This window comes from Etheostoma cragini, chromosome 19 (assembly GCF_013103735.1).
Source record: "Etheostoma cragini isolate CJK2018 chromosome 19, CSU_Ecrag_1.0, whole genome shotgun sequence".
Lineage (NCBI taxonomy): Eukaryota > Metazoa > Chordata > Actinopteri > Perciformes > Percidae > Etheostoma > Etheostoma cragini.
In genome coordinates, this window is record NC_048425.1 from 649,029 (window position 1) to 665,342 (window position 16,314).

The 16,314-nt window shown below is 40.9% G+C and overlaps 1 protein-coding gene across 1 annotated transcript in view; it reads left to right on the plus strand.

Annotated features, from left to right (window-relative positions):
* LOC117962119 (tripartite motif-containing protein 2-like) overlaps window positions 1-14,727 on the plus strand; it is a 15,354-nt gene extending 627 nt beyond the window's left edge. Inside the window, exons 2-14 of the mRNA XM_034901230.1 lie at window positions 5,743-6,403; window positions 6,982-7,130; window positions 7,827-8,007; window positions 8,132-8,391; window positions 8,481-8,619; window positions 8,721-8,906; window positions 10,056-10,251; window positions 11,305-11,408; window positions 11,540-11,707; window positions 12,369-12,537; window positions 13,480-13,550; window positions 13,807-13,947; window positions 14,036-14,727. Coding sequence (XP_034757121.1) covers window positions 6,305-6,403; window positions 6,982-7,130; window positions 7,827-8,007; window positions 8,132-8,391; window positions 8,481-8,619; window positions 8,721-8,906; window positions 10,056-10,251; window positions 11,305-11,408; window positions 11,540-11,707; window positions 12,369-12,537; window positions 13,480-13,550; window positions 13,807-13,947; window positions 14,036-14,188 — 2,016 coding nt within the window. The 5' untranslated portion in view covers window positions 5,743-6,304 and the 3' untranslated portion in view covers window positions 14,189-14,727. The remainder of the gene's footprint in view (window positions 1-5,742; window positions 6,404-6,981; window positions 7,131-7,826; window positions 8,008-8,131; window positions 8,392-8,480; window positions 8,620-8,720; window positions 8,907-10,055; window positions 10,252-11,304; window positions 11,409-11,539; window positions 11,708-12,368; window positions 12,538-13,479; window positions 13,551-13,806; window positions 13,948-14,035) is intronic.
* Window positions 14,728-16,314: the final 1,587 nt, after the last annotated feature.

The following is a 16,314-nucleotide window of genomic DNA, read 5'->3' on the forward strand; positions in this document are numbered from 1 at the left end:
TTTTAGGGCCCTCAGGACAGAAGTACTGCATTATGATGTTTTATAATAGTATTTGTCATATGACTGGAATAAGATAAGAAACAACCTCAAAGACTACAGAGAGACACAAACCAACCAAAGAGACTAAAATGACAACGAAGGGATGCAAAATGACTACGAAGTGATGCAAAATGACAACAAAGGTATCCAAACGACTACGCATTGTTGAAAAATGACTATGAAGGGATTCAAAATGACAAACGACGTGATGCAAAATGACAACAATTTGATTTTAAATGAGAAAAAGGGGTTCAAAACCACTACAAGGGGATGCAAAATGACTACAAAGGGGATCCAAATGACTACTTATTGGTGAAAAATGACTACAAAGGGATACAAAATGACTACAATAGGAAGCAAAATGACAAAAAAGTGATGCAAAATGACTACAAAAGGGATCCAAACAACTACACATTGGTGAAGTATGACTACAAAGTGATGCAAAATGACTACAAAGTGATGCAAAATGACAACAAAGTGATGCAAAATGACTACAAAGGGATGCAAAATGACAACAAAGTGATGCAAAATGACTACAAAGTGATGCAAAATGACAACAAAGTGATGCAAAATGACAACAAAGGGATTCAAACGACTACACATTGTTGAAAAATTAATATGCAGGGATGCAAAATGACAACAAAGTGATGCAAAATGAGTAAGAATTGGTGCAAAATGACCAACGAGATATGAAACTACCACAGATAAAAACTGACCATAAAGATACGAAACGGCCACAAAGACATAAATATGAACGGGAGGGTGCAGAAAAAAACAAAAGGTAAATAACGTGAGCAGGTAGATTCTCAACCAACAAAGTATTCTTGAAACAGAAGTCATAATCTAACCTGCTTCAACTTCAAAAGAAATAATACATTCAACTTGTAATGCACTTATGATAAAACAGGTAAGTGCTAAAATAAAAACACACGGAGAGCGTGAGAATGAAAAATAAAATAACCAAAACAAAATGGCAACAGTTCAGTCAAAACTTCAACGTGTTTGTCTTTCTCTCCGCTTTAGACAGCCTCAAATCTGCTGCTTTGTCATGGCAACATCATGCTAGTTGTACGTTAAGCTACATGCGTCCTGAGTGGTATATTGTACATTTTTTTTATTTAGTTTCGTTTTTGATCTGTTGGCAAAAAAAGTAAGAATAACAGATAGCAACTATTTTTGTTGATGTCATTTAAGATGAAGCAGCGTTCAACAGCAACGCATGGTGTAACCATCTAAAGACATCAATCAGATGTTTAATACCCCAAAAGGACAGATGTAGAACTGCATGAACCTGAAATCCTACGACAGAGAGACAGAGGTGAGAGACATGCAGACAGACAGAGGTGAGAGACATGCAGAGAGACAGAGGTGAGAGACATGCAGACAGACAGAGGTGAGAGACATGCAGACAGACAGAGGTGAGAGACATGCAGACAGACAGAGGTGAGAGACATGCAGACAGACAGAGGTAAGAGACATGCAGAGAGACAGAGGTGAGAGACATGCAGAAAGACATGGAAACCGAGAGAGAGAGACGGGAGCAGAGGGCGAGCGACCATGCACCCCCCCAGGGGAATACTGCATCAGTATGAAGAGATGAGATTAGTCCATGTGTGTCTCAGTGACGTCAGACTGGAGATTTACTGACAAGCTCTTTGGAAACTGGTCTGGCCTTAAAACCACCTTTTTAGGAGAGCTTTAGACTAACCTCTGGCCCTTCTTCTTGTTGTTTTTGTTTGTTTTATTTTTCATTTTCAAGTTCTCCATGTGTTTTTATGTTAGCACTCATGTAGCACTTTGGGATTTGCGTAAAAACAAAGTGCGTTACAAGTTAAATGTATTATTATTATTGTTATTATTGGTCAGTGTCTCAACTTGCAGATTACGCTTTGACTGAGATGTGATATTTTTGAGTTTCTGGCATTGGTAAAAATACCAGGATGAGGTGGAGTAATGGAGTCTGGTCCGCTGAGACGGAGATGGCGGGATTAGGTTTATGGAGACAACGGGATACACTCTCATCTCCGTCTTAAATGCATGTTTGGTGCTTTCACACGTCAACACTTTGACTAACGTTAGCTTAGAGAGCTAATTTACCTGTAGGACCGCGCGGACCAATGAAAATGGCACAACCGAAACTAGAGGTGTCAATCTGACCGGAGGTGAGATGTTGCTGTTTCTTTTTCTACACTTTTCTCAATGTTTTTGGTCAATTTTATTCATTTTTTTTTGTCATTTTTTGATTTTTTTTTAAATGTTTTGGTCAATCTTTTAACAATTTGTTTGTTGCTTTTTTTCAATGTTTTTGATGTTTTTTTGTAATTTTTTCTGATTTCTTGGGTCACTTTTCAAGAATGTTTTTGTTGATTTTTTCCGACATTTGTCACTTTTTTCAACTTTTTTCTTTTGTCATAGTTCTTATATGGAAAGATATAGAAAGTCAAATTTCTCCCGAGGACAACAGGAGGGTTAACGATTAGTAAGTACAACTTCAATTGGTCCCAAAGTACCTACACACACATACACACACACACACACACGCACTCACTCACACACAAAACATGCATGCATACACACACTCATAACACCGACAACTGTCTGCAGATGTATCTGTGAATCCACAAATGAAAGAAAGGATTCACTTGTCCCTCATTCTGTGACAGTTACAAACAGCCACCACCGTGTCACAAGGTCCACACACACACACACACACACACACACACACACACACACACACACACACACACACACACCCCACAAGCCTCACTTTCAGCCCATAATCCTTTGCATCAGCACTGTACTGCAGAGTTGGGCTGTGTGGGGGTGTATTTGTCTGTCTGGAAAAAAGGAAACATGTAGAGGGGAAATACACACATATCTGTGTGTGTGTGTGTGTGTGTGTGTGTGTGTGTGTGTGTGTGTGTGTGTCTGTGTATGAGACTACTTCCACGTCAGGAAGGTTGTGTTTTCTGAACAAAAGTATTTGAGGTCGGGGGGGTGTTGAAACAGGATTATGTACAAGATGTCAGGGAAGTCATATTCATAACCCCCAACACCCCCAACACCCCCCTTCATGAATCATTCATGAGAACAGAGAGACAGGAAACTACAACCAGTACAAAGGGAAATGGAGAAGAGGAAAAGCAGAACAACTGAGTAACAAAACAACAACCTTATAAATGAAGAAATAAAAAAAAAAATGTATTTAAAACAATGATCCGTTGATCAATTTGATTGAAAAAATTGAAAAAAATAGTAGTTTTAGGACTTCAAATGTGAGGAACATCATTTGTATTCCAACATTTTTCCAATAATAAAATATCTCGCTTTTTTCTCTTTTGGTTTTTGCATTTTAAAATTGAAATTGAATGCACAATGTCCACTTTTTTAGGTCCAACACATGTTAACTTTACAGCATTAAACTTTGCATTCTACAACTTCAATAATAAACATATATAGTTACATAAATACCGCTCTGACAGTGCCTGTGTTTTCTTTTATTATTTAAATTTAAATTGCAATACTGTACATTATTACTACGTTTTAGCTCTGAATACTTAAATTAAAACATCTTTTGGTAAAGTCAGGTTGAAATTTGTTTCAGTAGCTTTTCTTCCACTTCCCTTAACTTAACATTTTGTTTATTAAAAGACAATTTCAGCCATGAAACTGTCAATAAAACAACAGCTGATTGGGTTTCATTTAATAAAAGTGTGTTTGAAGTCTTTCCCCCGTCTACAGAGGCACTTCTGCAGATTATGTTGTCTCTCTTTGAGTCTTACTTTATCAGATTGGCTGTTACTTTGTCTTCTTGGGGGGCAGGAAGATCTGGATCCATGTGGTCCAGATGAGAGTCGGCAGCTGTTTTTACATCTGGAACGGGGACACTTTGAATCCTCAGCGTGAAGGAATTGCTGCGAACCGACAGTTAAATTTGAGCATTTTAGGATTAAAGGGCCCATTACCACGCTTCACTTTTTGTTGCGTCTCTCTCTCTCCCCCCCCCCCCCCCCCCCCTTCTTGTGCAGTATGTAACCATGGAAACCAAAGCCTTACTCCCTTCTCTCTCTCGCTCTCTCTTTCTCTCGTTCCATCACTTTGAAGTCATTCCCGTGACCTACATCTCCTGCTCCTCCAAGCTCTTTTTTTAGTATCTTACTCTTCATTCACAACCCTTTGTTGGTCCTACCCCCCCCCCCCACATCTGTGGATTATACCATCTGTTCCCAGACCTTCTGCAGTGCTGAGCCTCACTACGGAGTGTACCATCTGGGAGGAACATACAGTATGCACATTCCTATAGTGCAGGGGGGCACAACATACGGCCCGGGGGCCAGAAGCATCCAATCAAGCCCACTGGATGAGTTTAAAAAGTCTGAAAATTACAGAGAAGTAATTAATTCCAATTCCAAATTTACCACATTAATCTCAGAGAAATCAAAGTTATTTTTCTGCGAATTTTCAGCTTTAATGTTAGTTTTTTCTGACCCCTCTTGCCCGGGTCAGTGACACTATTTTTTCCCTCCAATGTCATAATGGCAGATACAGTTTCTGATCTTTCTGGAGTGGTTTACTGGTCCGGCCCACGGGCCAGATGAAATTAGGGGTATGCTGCCCATGAACCACAACTAATGTTTGATACCCCTGCTATTGTGGGAGATGGAGAGTGCTGTGAGATGTTGTTACCCAGTCAAAATAATGTCAGTGGGTTTAATTCATAGACTGTGTATTAATGGTTAGAGCATGTGAGACGTCCCCCAGATTTGGAGATTCTGGAGATCAGATAGAAAGCAGGTTCAAGGAGTCTCCCCCTGCAGGAGATCAGATATAATGCAGCTTTAAGGAGTCTCCCCCTGCTGGAGATCAGATATAATGCAGCTTTAAGGAGTCTCCCCCTGCTGGAGATCAGATATAATGCAGGTTTAAGGAGTCTCCTCCTGCTGGAGATCAGATATAATGCAGCTTTAAGGAGTCTCCCCCTGCAGGAATTCAGATAGAAAGCAGATTCAAGGCACTTCCGCTTTTGCAGTACTTGACCAAACCGGATGGGTGATCCATTTATATTTACAGTCAATGGTTTAATCCAGGGGTTGACTGTATAAATGACGCCAAAACACGTGGATCGCCCCCTGGTGGCTGGCTGCTTTTTCTGATCAGTTTGGTTTTTATTAGTTATTTGTGGCTTTAAAAATGGGGAGAAACGTCATAACTGACCCGCTGGTATTGACCCGCAATTTTGTCAGGGAGTGCATGGGCGGGACTTCACTACGGCAGCTCGGATGGGCAAAAATTACAATTTGCCAGCACCCATGTCTGGGATAGTTTGGCTTCACTTATGAGGAGGAAGAGACACGTTGTCCATCTGTCAGTCCAAGTCCATGGTTTCATCATATCTGCTCAGTACTGCTGTTGTGTTCTTTGTTTACTCACCGACATTATTAATGGGTATAAAACGTACTGTTTCATGGTGAAGTGACAACATTTGAAAACAAACCTTTTCTACATGTGTATATTTCATTTCACTTAGTAATATAAATGAGCCACATCCAAACTTCTCCAACCTTTTTAGATACCTCACCTCACTTGTTTAGTTGTCTACTGTATATAATTATGATTACAGATCCAAAACTGAAAGTTAAGTGAGTGTTGACCCGTGTTAATCTGCTTTTCTATCTAATCCTCATCCCCCTCTTCTCTCCCCAGGGTGTCCACCATTTGAACCCTTTGTGATTTCCATCAACACTAAATCTGTTGCCTTTTCCCTTAAATCAAACCTAAAGAGGATTGGACGGGTAAATGAATAATGTCTGTCGTTTTGAATGCCTGGACCTCGTTGCACCCAACAGGAATATAATGGACTAATCCAAGACTACAGGCTCAAATAAAGGGCATGTCTGAACTTTTAGCTCCGCCTCTTTGCAGCAGAGAGGTAAAGCTCTGACAAAAGTGGATGATTGTACACTAAAAATACAGAAAACCAGACCCTAGATTGGATTTTCCAAGCACTCTTGTGTTGGTGCTGTGTGGCAAAGTCCCGCAGGAAGTCATGCTTCTCCCAAGATCCAACATGTGCCAAGAGTTACCATAAGGAGTCCATTTGAATGTTTTGCCCCCGTCCCCTCACGCAGGCACAATGGAATAAAGTGTGAGACAAGGAGTATAAAACATCAAGCGTGTATCTGAACTACCAGCCCCTTCCCCCTGGCGGCAGTGTGGAACAAGGGGCGTGTTCGGAGGTTCACCCCCACCAGGCCGTCGCTCGCAGATGGAGGCGCACCAACACTCCCCAGATAGCAGCAGTGAGGAGTGCACCGTCCTGGAGGCTCCGCCCGGCAAAAACGCCTGCCCCCAACATGCAGGCAAGGTAGGAACGCTGCAAACAAGATTCTACAGTTTAACGACGAAATATACAGTGACACATTAGCGGTAAAAAGACGAGTGAAATCATTAAATCATCAGTCTAGTGCAGGGTTCTTCAACGTATTAGGCCAAGGACCCCTTAACTGAATAAGATGGAGTAGGAACCCCCTACTACATGTATTGTATAAAATGAAGTTGCATATAAAACTGGGCCTATATTAACGTGTAGGGCGGCCTAAAACCTTTATACATACATTTTTTGTGTGTGGACTACTAAACTATTCAACTAACCAAATAATTGTTGGCATGCTTTTATAAATCCTGTTTTATTGTAAAACATACACACATGGCACAGTGAGTCCTTAGGATGAACTGGATCTGTGGATGGCCTCAGTGACCCATAGGCCATCCACTATCCATTCCTATAACTTGGAGCCCCCTCCTACATTGGCCCTGAGGACCCCCTAGGGGTTCCGGCCCCCCTGTTGAAGATCCCTGGTCTAGTGTATTAAATGCACCCCTGTATCTGTGCTCCCTCTATCCTCCTCTTCTCTGACGCCATGCTTTCCTCCTCCTCTGCAGGTGGCAGAGCTTTACTGTTCGGCCTGCGAGTGTGCGCTGTGTGAGGACTGCGTGCCGGGCCACCAGGAGCACCCTAAGGTGCCCCTCAGCCAGGCCCTGGAGCAGCATCGCAGTAGCCTGCAGGAGAGGCTGGGGGCCATCCAGAACAGGTGGAGGTCTCACTGAGTGTGGTTGACACACACTGTAACGACTGTCTTCTTGTAATCAGGATAGTTTAGACTCAGTCGCAGTGGTGTTGGAAATCGCACAGAGAGTCTTTTGCTTTTTAGATATAAATACAACATTTAGAAGAACTGTAATGTAATGTAATATTTTGATTAGTAGGGCATCTCTGATTAAACACCACGTCCATTAGTAATTAGGACACAGAATTCCTTTTAAAATACATTATTATTGCTTTGGATACACAGGAAAATGTTGAATGACTCAGACATTTTCCTGTGAGGAACACTTACCCAGTACTTAAAGTATCAAAAGTAAAAGTACTCATTATGCAGAACAATAGCCCATCAGTGTCATATTATTAGATGTTATATTATTTCATTTTGGTTAGTGTAATATCTGATCACGAATTCCAAGAATAAGTGTAATACCTTTTATTTAACCAGCTCAGGTTTTTAAAAAAAAGCGTTGAAAAATGGAAAAAGTGACAAATAAATCGGGAAAAGTGACAAAAACATTGGAAAAGCACAAAAAAATATATTAATTTTCAAGTTTGACCTGGAAGGAAAAGTTCATGGTTAATTTTATCAACCTCATGTTGTTGTTTGTTTTGATTTGTTGAGCAACAAGGAGACAAATGCAGAAATGACCATCCCCCTTTCCCTCCGTGTTTGTCCCTCCAGACTCCCTCAGATATCAGACTCCCTGTCCTTCATTAAGGAGACCCTCCAACAGCTGACCAATCAGAGGGCTTCAATCGAAGAGGACATCCAGTCGAGCTTTGAGGATCTACACAAGCAGCTGGATGTCCGGAAGAGTGTCCTGCTGATGGAGCTGGAGGTCACATATGGACTCAAACAGAAGGTGCACACAGGATTTTGTGTATTAGTATTCTGGTCTTCTGTCAGCGTTTAACCCTCATGTTGTCCTTGAGTCAAATAGACCTACTGATGATGAACAACTCATCATAAGTGTCTTTTGTGTCCAGGTCCTTCAGGCCCAGGTGGACAGCCTTGCGCGGGGAGAGGGGGACCTAATGGCCTCCTGCACCCAGGCGGAGGAGGCTCTGGCTGGGGAGGCGTGCGTGGCGAGCCTGCAGGTGGAGCAGGAGCTGCATGAGAAACTGGGGGAGCTGGCCGGCCTCGGCCTACCGTGTCAGCCGGAGGAGAACGACCAGCTGGATCTGCTGATGGAGACAGACGGTCTGAGGAAGTCCATCCACAACCTGGGGACCATCGTCACGACCAGGCAAGAAGATGTTCAGACCAGTCACTTGCTATGCTATAAAAGCATGTCTGCTTTTACCACCACTTGACTTTCCTCCTCCTCTTCCTCAGTGCGGTGGCGAGCCAGAGCGAAGCCATGGGGGCAGGCCTGGAGCAGTGCGTTGTGGGACTTCCTGCCTCAGTTACCATCGTGACAAGAGACAAGTCAGGGGGAGCCTGCAAGAGTGGCAATGCAATCCTATCAGCTGAGGTTTGTTTTACAACCCCCCACACACACACACAAAATAAAATACAGCGGAATTCTGTGGCCGCACCCACAAAAAATAAAATACTACCCATGTGTTAATCCAGGTATTCACCCCAGATGGCAGCATAGTGGACGGGGAAATATTGGACCACAAAAATGGGACTTATGAGTTTGTGTACACAGTGCCGAAGGAGGGCAACTTCTCGTTGGCTCTCCGTCTGTACGACCAGCACATCAAAGGAAGCCCCTTCAAACTGACTGTCAACAGGATGTTAGAGACAGAGGTGGAGGTAGGTGAAGGATGTGTAACAGTTTAAAGCCGACTGTGATGGCGTAATTTAACCCTCATGTTGTCCTAGGGTCAAATTTGACCCGTTTTTCTGTTAATAATTGGCCATCGAAATAAGCGTTACATTAAAAATATCAAGAAAAGTAGGAAAAAAAACACCCACAACATTGAAAAAGTGACAAAAATTCCAGAAAAATCAATAATTATGGTGAAAAAAATTACCAAAACTGTTGTTTTTTTTTTACATAACATACATAACTGTTCAGAACAACCACGTTGAAAGGCGGATTAAAAAGCCATGTTAAGAGGTGATTATAATACCAATAACACTTTTGGATGATTTTCTTGAAGGCATTCATGGTGTTTAGGGGGGGAACAACACAGCGTAGTATCGTGATATTTTCCGTGGCAATACTGTACCGATGCACAGGCGCCAAGTATGGATCTTTTATTATATATATGTACTATGTGTTGGTCAGTTTGTCCCATTTTGCAGCAATAAAACTGAAGATATATGAACAAACAGAGGAATGTTTCTCATTAGATAAAACAGAAGTTTTCCTTTTGGGGACGTTGTTTGAAATTAGGAAAAATTTGACGTTGGAGAAAAGGTTATAAATTGCAATGCATTGCAGAATATCGCAGAATATGTTTAAAATCGTAAAAATATTGTATCATGGCATAAGTATCGTGATGATATCGTATCAGGAGGCGTCTGCTGATTTCCACGGCTAATGGTGTTGCACTCGTTTCTCGAACTAGTTATGTAAACTACTTGGATCTGATGCAAACAAGAGAACTAAATCGAACCTCAAGTGTGCAGTTTCACCTCTGGGTAATCCCATTTTGCTTCATCCCAAAACTACCCAAAGCATTGCAGCTAAATAGTTCTCAGCCAGTAGATCAGCCAGCCAATCTTTTCCCTTACTTGCTAGCTTACCACGCATCACAGAAAAGCTTACTCACTCTGCATATGTGTCTATGTCCATGTGCAGTGTTTTGAAGATCAGCATTCAAGGAAAAACAAAGCATTCAACCCAATTCAAGCAATTAATCCCAAACTTGAAAAAAAGATCTCAAATTAACATGCACATTGCTGAAAATTGATGCTTGTAAACAATAAACTCTGCCTTTGTCGTTGCATCTCCAGGTGTCCCCCTCCACCACCACGGCAACCAACTCAGCAGCCTACGCCACCCCGTCCACAGGCTCCTCTGAGGGGGCAAAGAGACGAGGGAAGTCCCCCGGCCAGAAGAAGAAGGGCTCCAAGAGGGCGAGCAGCGCCTTGGGCACCCCGCGACGCAAAACCCAGAACCCCATCGAGGACGACCTCATCTTCAGGATCGGTGCGACACTACGTTACGGCTATCGAATCTAAAATTACTGTTAAAGCTACAACATCCTTGCTTTTCATGAGGTCAAAAGGACATTTTAAAGCTCTGATTTGGGCTCACTGGCTTTACTTGGCTGACTGCCACATAGTACCTTTTCTTTTTAATAGATAGATAGATAAGTAGATAAGTAGATAGATAGATAGATAGATGGATAGATAGATGGATAGATAGATAAGTAGATAGATAGATAGATAGATAGATGGATCGATAGATGGATAGATAAGTAGATAGATAGATAGATAGATAGATGGATCGATAGATGGATAGATAAGTAGATAGATAGATAGATTAGTAGATATATAGATAGATAGATAAGTAGATATATAGATAGATAGATAGATGGATAGATAAGTAGATAGATAGATAGATAGATTAGTAGATATATAGATAGATAGATAGATAAGTAGATAGATAGATAGATAGATAGATAGATAAATAGATAGAAAGATAGATAGATAGATAAGTAGATATATAGATAGATAGATGGATAGATAGATAGATAAGTAGATAGATAGATGGATAGATAAGTAGATAGATAGATAGATAGATAGAAAGATAGATAGATAGATAGATAAGTAGATATATAGATAGATAGATAGATGGGTAGATACAGTAGATGGATAGATAGATAGATAAGTAGATATATAGATAGATAGAAAGATAGATAGATAAGTAGATATATAGATAGATAGATAGATAGATAGATAGATAGAAAGATAGATAGATAGATAAGTAGATAGATAGATAGATAGATGGATAGATAGATGGATAGATAGATAGATACTTTAGTCATCCCGAAGGAAATTTTCGGCATCCAGTAGCAAGACAACCATGACACAACAAACACATATACACACACATATCAGACATACATAAGACTAAAAATAAAAATCAGTCACAGAAATGCAATGACCATGATAAGGTCTAGACTGTGTGTAATGATGAAACATAAAAATATGGCCTACCTAAGCAGTGATTGGATTTGATTTTCTCTGCTTTCTTTAGGAACAAAGGGGAGGAATAAAGGGGAGTTCACCAACCTTCAAGGAGTGGCTGCTTCCTCCAGTGGCAGGATACTGATTGCTGACAGCAACAATCAGTGTGTCCAGGTAAAGCACGTCTTGTCTTCAAATGGCTGTTAGAGGGTTTTGGACTTGGTTTTAGGGTTAGATCAACGTAGGTTTAGGCTTAGCGTGCATCGCGTCTTCGATGGTCCCTCACAAGTGTCTCGCCAATCCAGATTTTCTCCAACGACGGGGAATTCAAGAGTCGCTTTGGGGTGCGGGGTCGTTCGCCGGGGCAAATGCAGCGTCCCACAGGCGTGGCCGTGCACCCCAGCGGTGACATCATCATCGCCGACTATGACAACAAGTGGGTCAGCATCTTCTCCAGCGAGGGCAAGTTCAAGGTAGGTGCCCCGGTGTGGCTCTGAGCTCATAGGGATGACGTGTTACTTTAATCCTTGTATTGTCTTCACTTTCGGGGACCCTCTCGTGTCCCTCGGGTCAAATTGATCCCCTGACGTATTTGGGGCTTTAAAGACAATTTTGAAATAAATTTACTTCATAATCCATTAACAAATATCGTCTTTATCTCCATTTCAAACAATTGAGGTAACAATTATGTTTAGGGAATGCATCAGTCTCTACCATCACACTATTAAACATGGAAGTGGGGTTACTTATTTATCATAAGGTTATAATTCATGTTAAAAATCCACTATGGAAACAACATAAGTGTCATATCCAGAATAATGTTCTGAGTCAGGAATACATGTTTATCACAGGACATAAGGAAAGGACGTTGATTTTCAGGTAGAAAAAATGTAACTGGGACAATCTTTCTTCTTAAAAAATTTTGAAATGGGTTATTTTGACCCAAATATCATACAAGGGTTGAGTTCGATTTTATTCTTCTTGAGCATCAGTATAGAAATACAAATCATATTTTAAGCTTCAGGGACTTTTCACGCTGGTAGATTTTCTGATGCATAAAAACAAACTGTTGAAACTCATGTCTTGGGTTTTGTTGAATGGTTCTTCCTTCTCGATGTATTTGGGGTCCATCAGGGGAAGCTTGGCTCCGGCAGACTCATGGGGCCGAAGGGCGTGTCCGTAGACGAGAACGGTCATGTGATCGTTGTTGACAACAAAGCGTGCACTGTCTTCATCTTCCAGCCGACCGGCAAGCTCATCACCAAGTTTGGTAGTCGAGGGACCGGTGACAAGCAATTTGCAGGTACTTTTAAAGAGATAGATTGTCCTGAAATGAATAAAAAAGCCACCAGATAAAAGGCAGACAATCACGCCAGTCTTGCATGATCTTCCAAATATGTCAAATCCCACCCCAAATAATTTGACATATACTAGATCAAATAACTGATGTAACCGTTCACTAAATAAAAGCAAAATGTGAGTCTGCAATTCAAGTTTAAGGTACATTAAGAAGGTGTGTGTAAGCACCGAAAGCGGTTAAATGTCACTTAACCCTCGTGTTGCCTTCCCGCTGACCTGCAAAATTTCAAATGAAAAACCTTTTATCAACGTTATGGTCGTCTTATTTTTACTGTACCTTATTGTTTTTGTCACTTTTTAAAAAAAGTTTCTTGACTTTTTTTGAGCCTTTTGAAATTTCTGTGGGTTTTTTCTCCAAAATTCTTTGTTCACATTTCAATCCCTCTTATTGACATTTGTCCTTCTTTTTTTCTTTGTCTTTTTTTTAACATTTGTTACAAACAAGTTCTTTTAGCAACATTTTTTTTTTCTCCAAATGCTCAAAAAATTGACAAAAAACACCCTAACTTAATGAAATAGTAAATTGATTATTAATTTAACTTGTGAGGAGCATTGTTGGGAGCCATCCAGGTTACTTTTTTAGACATTTTGTTTGAAAGAAACCCAAATTTCTGATATAGAAACTATTTGAAAAGGGGTCAAATGTGACCCGTAGAAGGTTAAAATGTAAGCACTTGAAGTAGATGAGACACAAAGTACAAAGACTAAAAGTAGTTAAAGTGTCAAATGAAGTATATGCTCTAAAAAGCAGAAGTGTCCAATGACGAGCGATCACTGACAGCAATTAAAATGTCATTTGAAGTGAACAGTAAGTGCTGAAAGCAACTGAAGAAGTGGCAGATGAAGCATTAAACACACACCCTGTTTTTGTGCTCCTGTTGTGAAGGTCCACACTTTGCAGCAGTGAACAAGAACAACGAGATCATTGTGACTGACTTCCATAACCACTCTGTCAAGGTAAAGCCTCGCTCACTGGACATTACCCTGATGCATTTTATTCTTCCTTGACCCGTTTACAATAAAATTAGACCTTTGCTCTTGTGTTATTGAAGTGAACAGGTAGATATCTAAGGACATTTTAACACAATGCATTAATATGGATCCTAACATCACATCACAGAGTACGGTCTAGACCTGCTCTTTTATGCATTTGGCGCTATGTGAATAAAATTGAATTGAACTGAACTTGTTTCTCTCTCTTCGTCCTGATCAGGTTTTCACCCCAGAGGGAGAGCTGGTGTTGAAATTTGGCTCTAATGGTGAGGGAAACGGCCAGTTCAACGCTCCCACCGGTGTAGCCGTGGACATCAATGGGAACATCATCGTAGCTGACTGGGGCAACAGCAGAATACAGGTACAACGTAACCATCCCCTTTCTCGGTAGTTTTAGGTGTTTTAGCAGTAATCAAACCACATCATCTCTTCTGCTGAAACATTTCCAGGTGTTTGACGGCAGCGGCTCCTTCCTCTCGTACATCAACACCTCCGCTGACCCTCTCTACGGACCCCAAGGTCTTTCTCTGACCTCGGACGGACACGTGGTAGTGGCTGACTCGGGGAACCACTGCTTCAAAGTCTACCGCTACCTACAATGATGGAGGCTTGGACGGAGTGAGGAAAAGACGGATGGAGGGAGCAGGTGTTGGATTGAAGAGATATGGTGCACAACGTCAAATTCTAGGAATAATTGCATGAACCTCTGCCGCTGCCTGTAACATTGAAAGAAGAGATGGATAGAAAAGAGAAGGAAGTAAAGAAGGATCAGCCATTAGTACGACATTAGACCACAACGAAACAATGTTTTAGGTTAGACATGACATGATTTGGATTAAGAATCGTTGTAGTTGTCGTCAAAAAAGGAAACAGTGGCTGACATAGATTGGTGGGACAAAGATTGTTCTTTAAACTACATTACCCACAAGTCTAAAGAACAGAGATAAGGATAGTATGGAATGATGGTGGATTCAAGAGTTTGCCGGCCTGATGAAAATGTGACAAAAATCACCAAATGGGACCCGGGAGTGATGCTAGGCTGGAGTTAAACCAGTTATGCAACGACTGCTTCATGATGTCAAACTCTAGAAGTCCTTCTTTCTCCCAGTTTGGCATTAACAGAAAAATGTAGGAGTGGATGAAAAAAAAAGGCTTTAAAAAAACAAAGGAAGGACAAAGAGGAAGTCTGCAAGAAGATGACGATAACTTCTTTGGAGACCACTGCTTCCTAAACCCAGCGTTGAGTGAATGGGAGTTAAAAAGTATGAAAAGCACGACTGAATTCATACAAGCTGGTGTTTTGGAGAGGATGGATTTGAAGAATAACAATGTTCTGATGTTCTGCCTTTGTAATATTGTATGTAACAGAAAAAATAATGTCCAGTGAGCTAAAAGAGGTCTACGTCTTAGTTTGGACATAATTTCTCACTCATACCACATATTTCCCCTTCGACTCTTGTACTGTAGATTAAATTTGTGATTTTAAATTTGTGAGCATCATCTCCAACCCGTGAGTTGGAGATGATGCCCTCCAACAAAAAAATGAGTTTATTCAACTAAATAACCCTAATAACATAACTTAACCCAACATAAAGGTAACAGCGGGGTGTGTAAGTATAGAAGACATCAGTCGTGTTTGCCGTGCATGGATGAGTGAATGAAGTGAAGTGAGTTGTAAGATGAACCAAACAAAGAACAAAATGGTCGATGCTCCAGTAGGACCAGCTGAGACAGAGTGAGACTCCCAGAAGGGCCGAGGCCTTCATGCCCTCTGTAGGCCACGCCCACCTGGCCAGGTACAGACCACCCTCCCAACTCCCCCCCCCTCCCACTCTCAGCACCTGAAAACAAAAAGGAGCAGAACATGACAGGCGGGCAGATGGGGAAGGGCCGTCACAAGTTGTGCCGGGAAACATCTGTAAATACGCAACAAGAAAGTGATTCAAAAAATGAACATTGACTATATTGTTGAATGAAGATTCACTCTGCGATCATCATAAGGAAAATATTACAATAAGACTTTGGCCACTTTTAGCCTGTTGACCATTGTTTTGTACATTAGGATTGTCTGAATATGGGAATGTTAATTTTGTTTCTTGCCATATGCTAGTATTTGTTAAGTCTTAGGCAACAGAGACATGATTTGAAGTGATTGCTTGACTGGTTCTGATTGTCTGGATGATGATGATGATGATGATTGATGATTTAATTGGTTGATTGACACGGTGGCTTTGACGAGCAGCTTCGTCTCATCTATGCTCGATTGAGTGTTTTCCTGAAAAATCTGTTGCAAGGAGAAAAAAAAGTCTATAATAAATCTATCATATATATTTGTGAGAATACCTTTAATAATGTCGTGTAAAATGTTCAAATTAACTACCAGGAATGATCAGTAACGTTTTTGCGTCCTCGTTTCTGCTCGCCACAAAAAAACAAATCTGTGGTAGGAAATTCCCAAATGATTTTATTAATTTAAGAATTGTGGGAAGTGCAGTCGCTGGCTTGTACAATTCATGTTCTGTCATCATTCATAAGACAATGCCTCAGTGTCCTGCTAGCATGCCTCTGTACTGTGTGAGTGTTAACATCAAAACACTATGCATTTAAACTGTAAGCTCCTATTTTGCAGCTCACAAACAAGACTTACAGTAATGTTAAGAGGAGTGAAAAACTTTGAAAGAAATGTGACATCGCAAAGTATTTTAAAAAAATACTTTTGGAAAGGTGC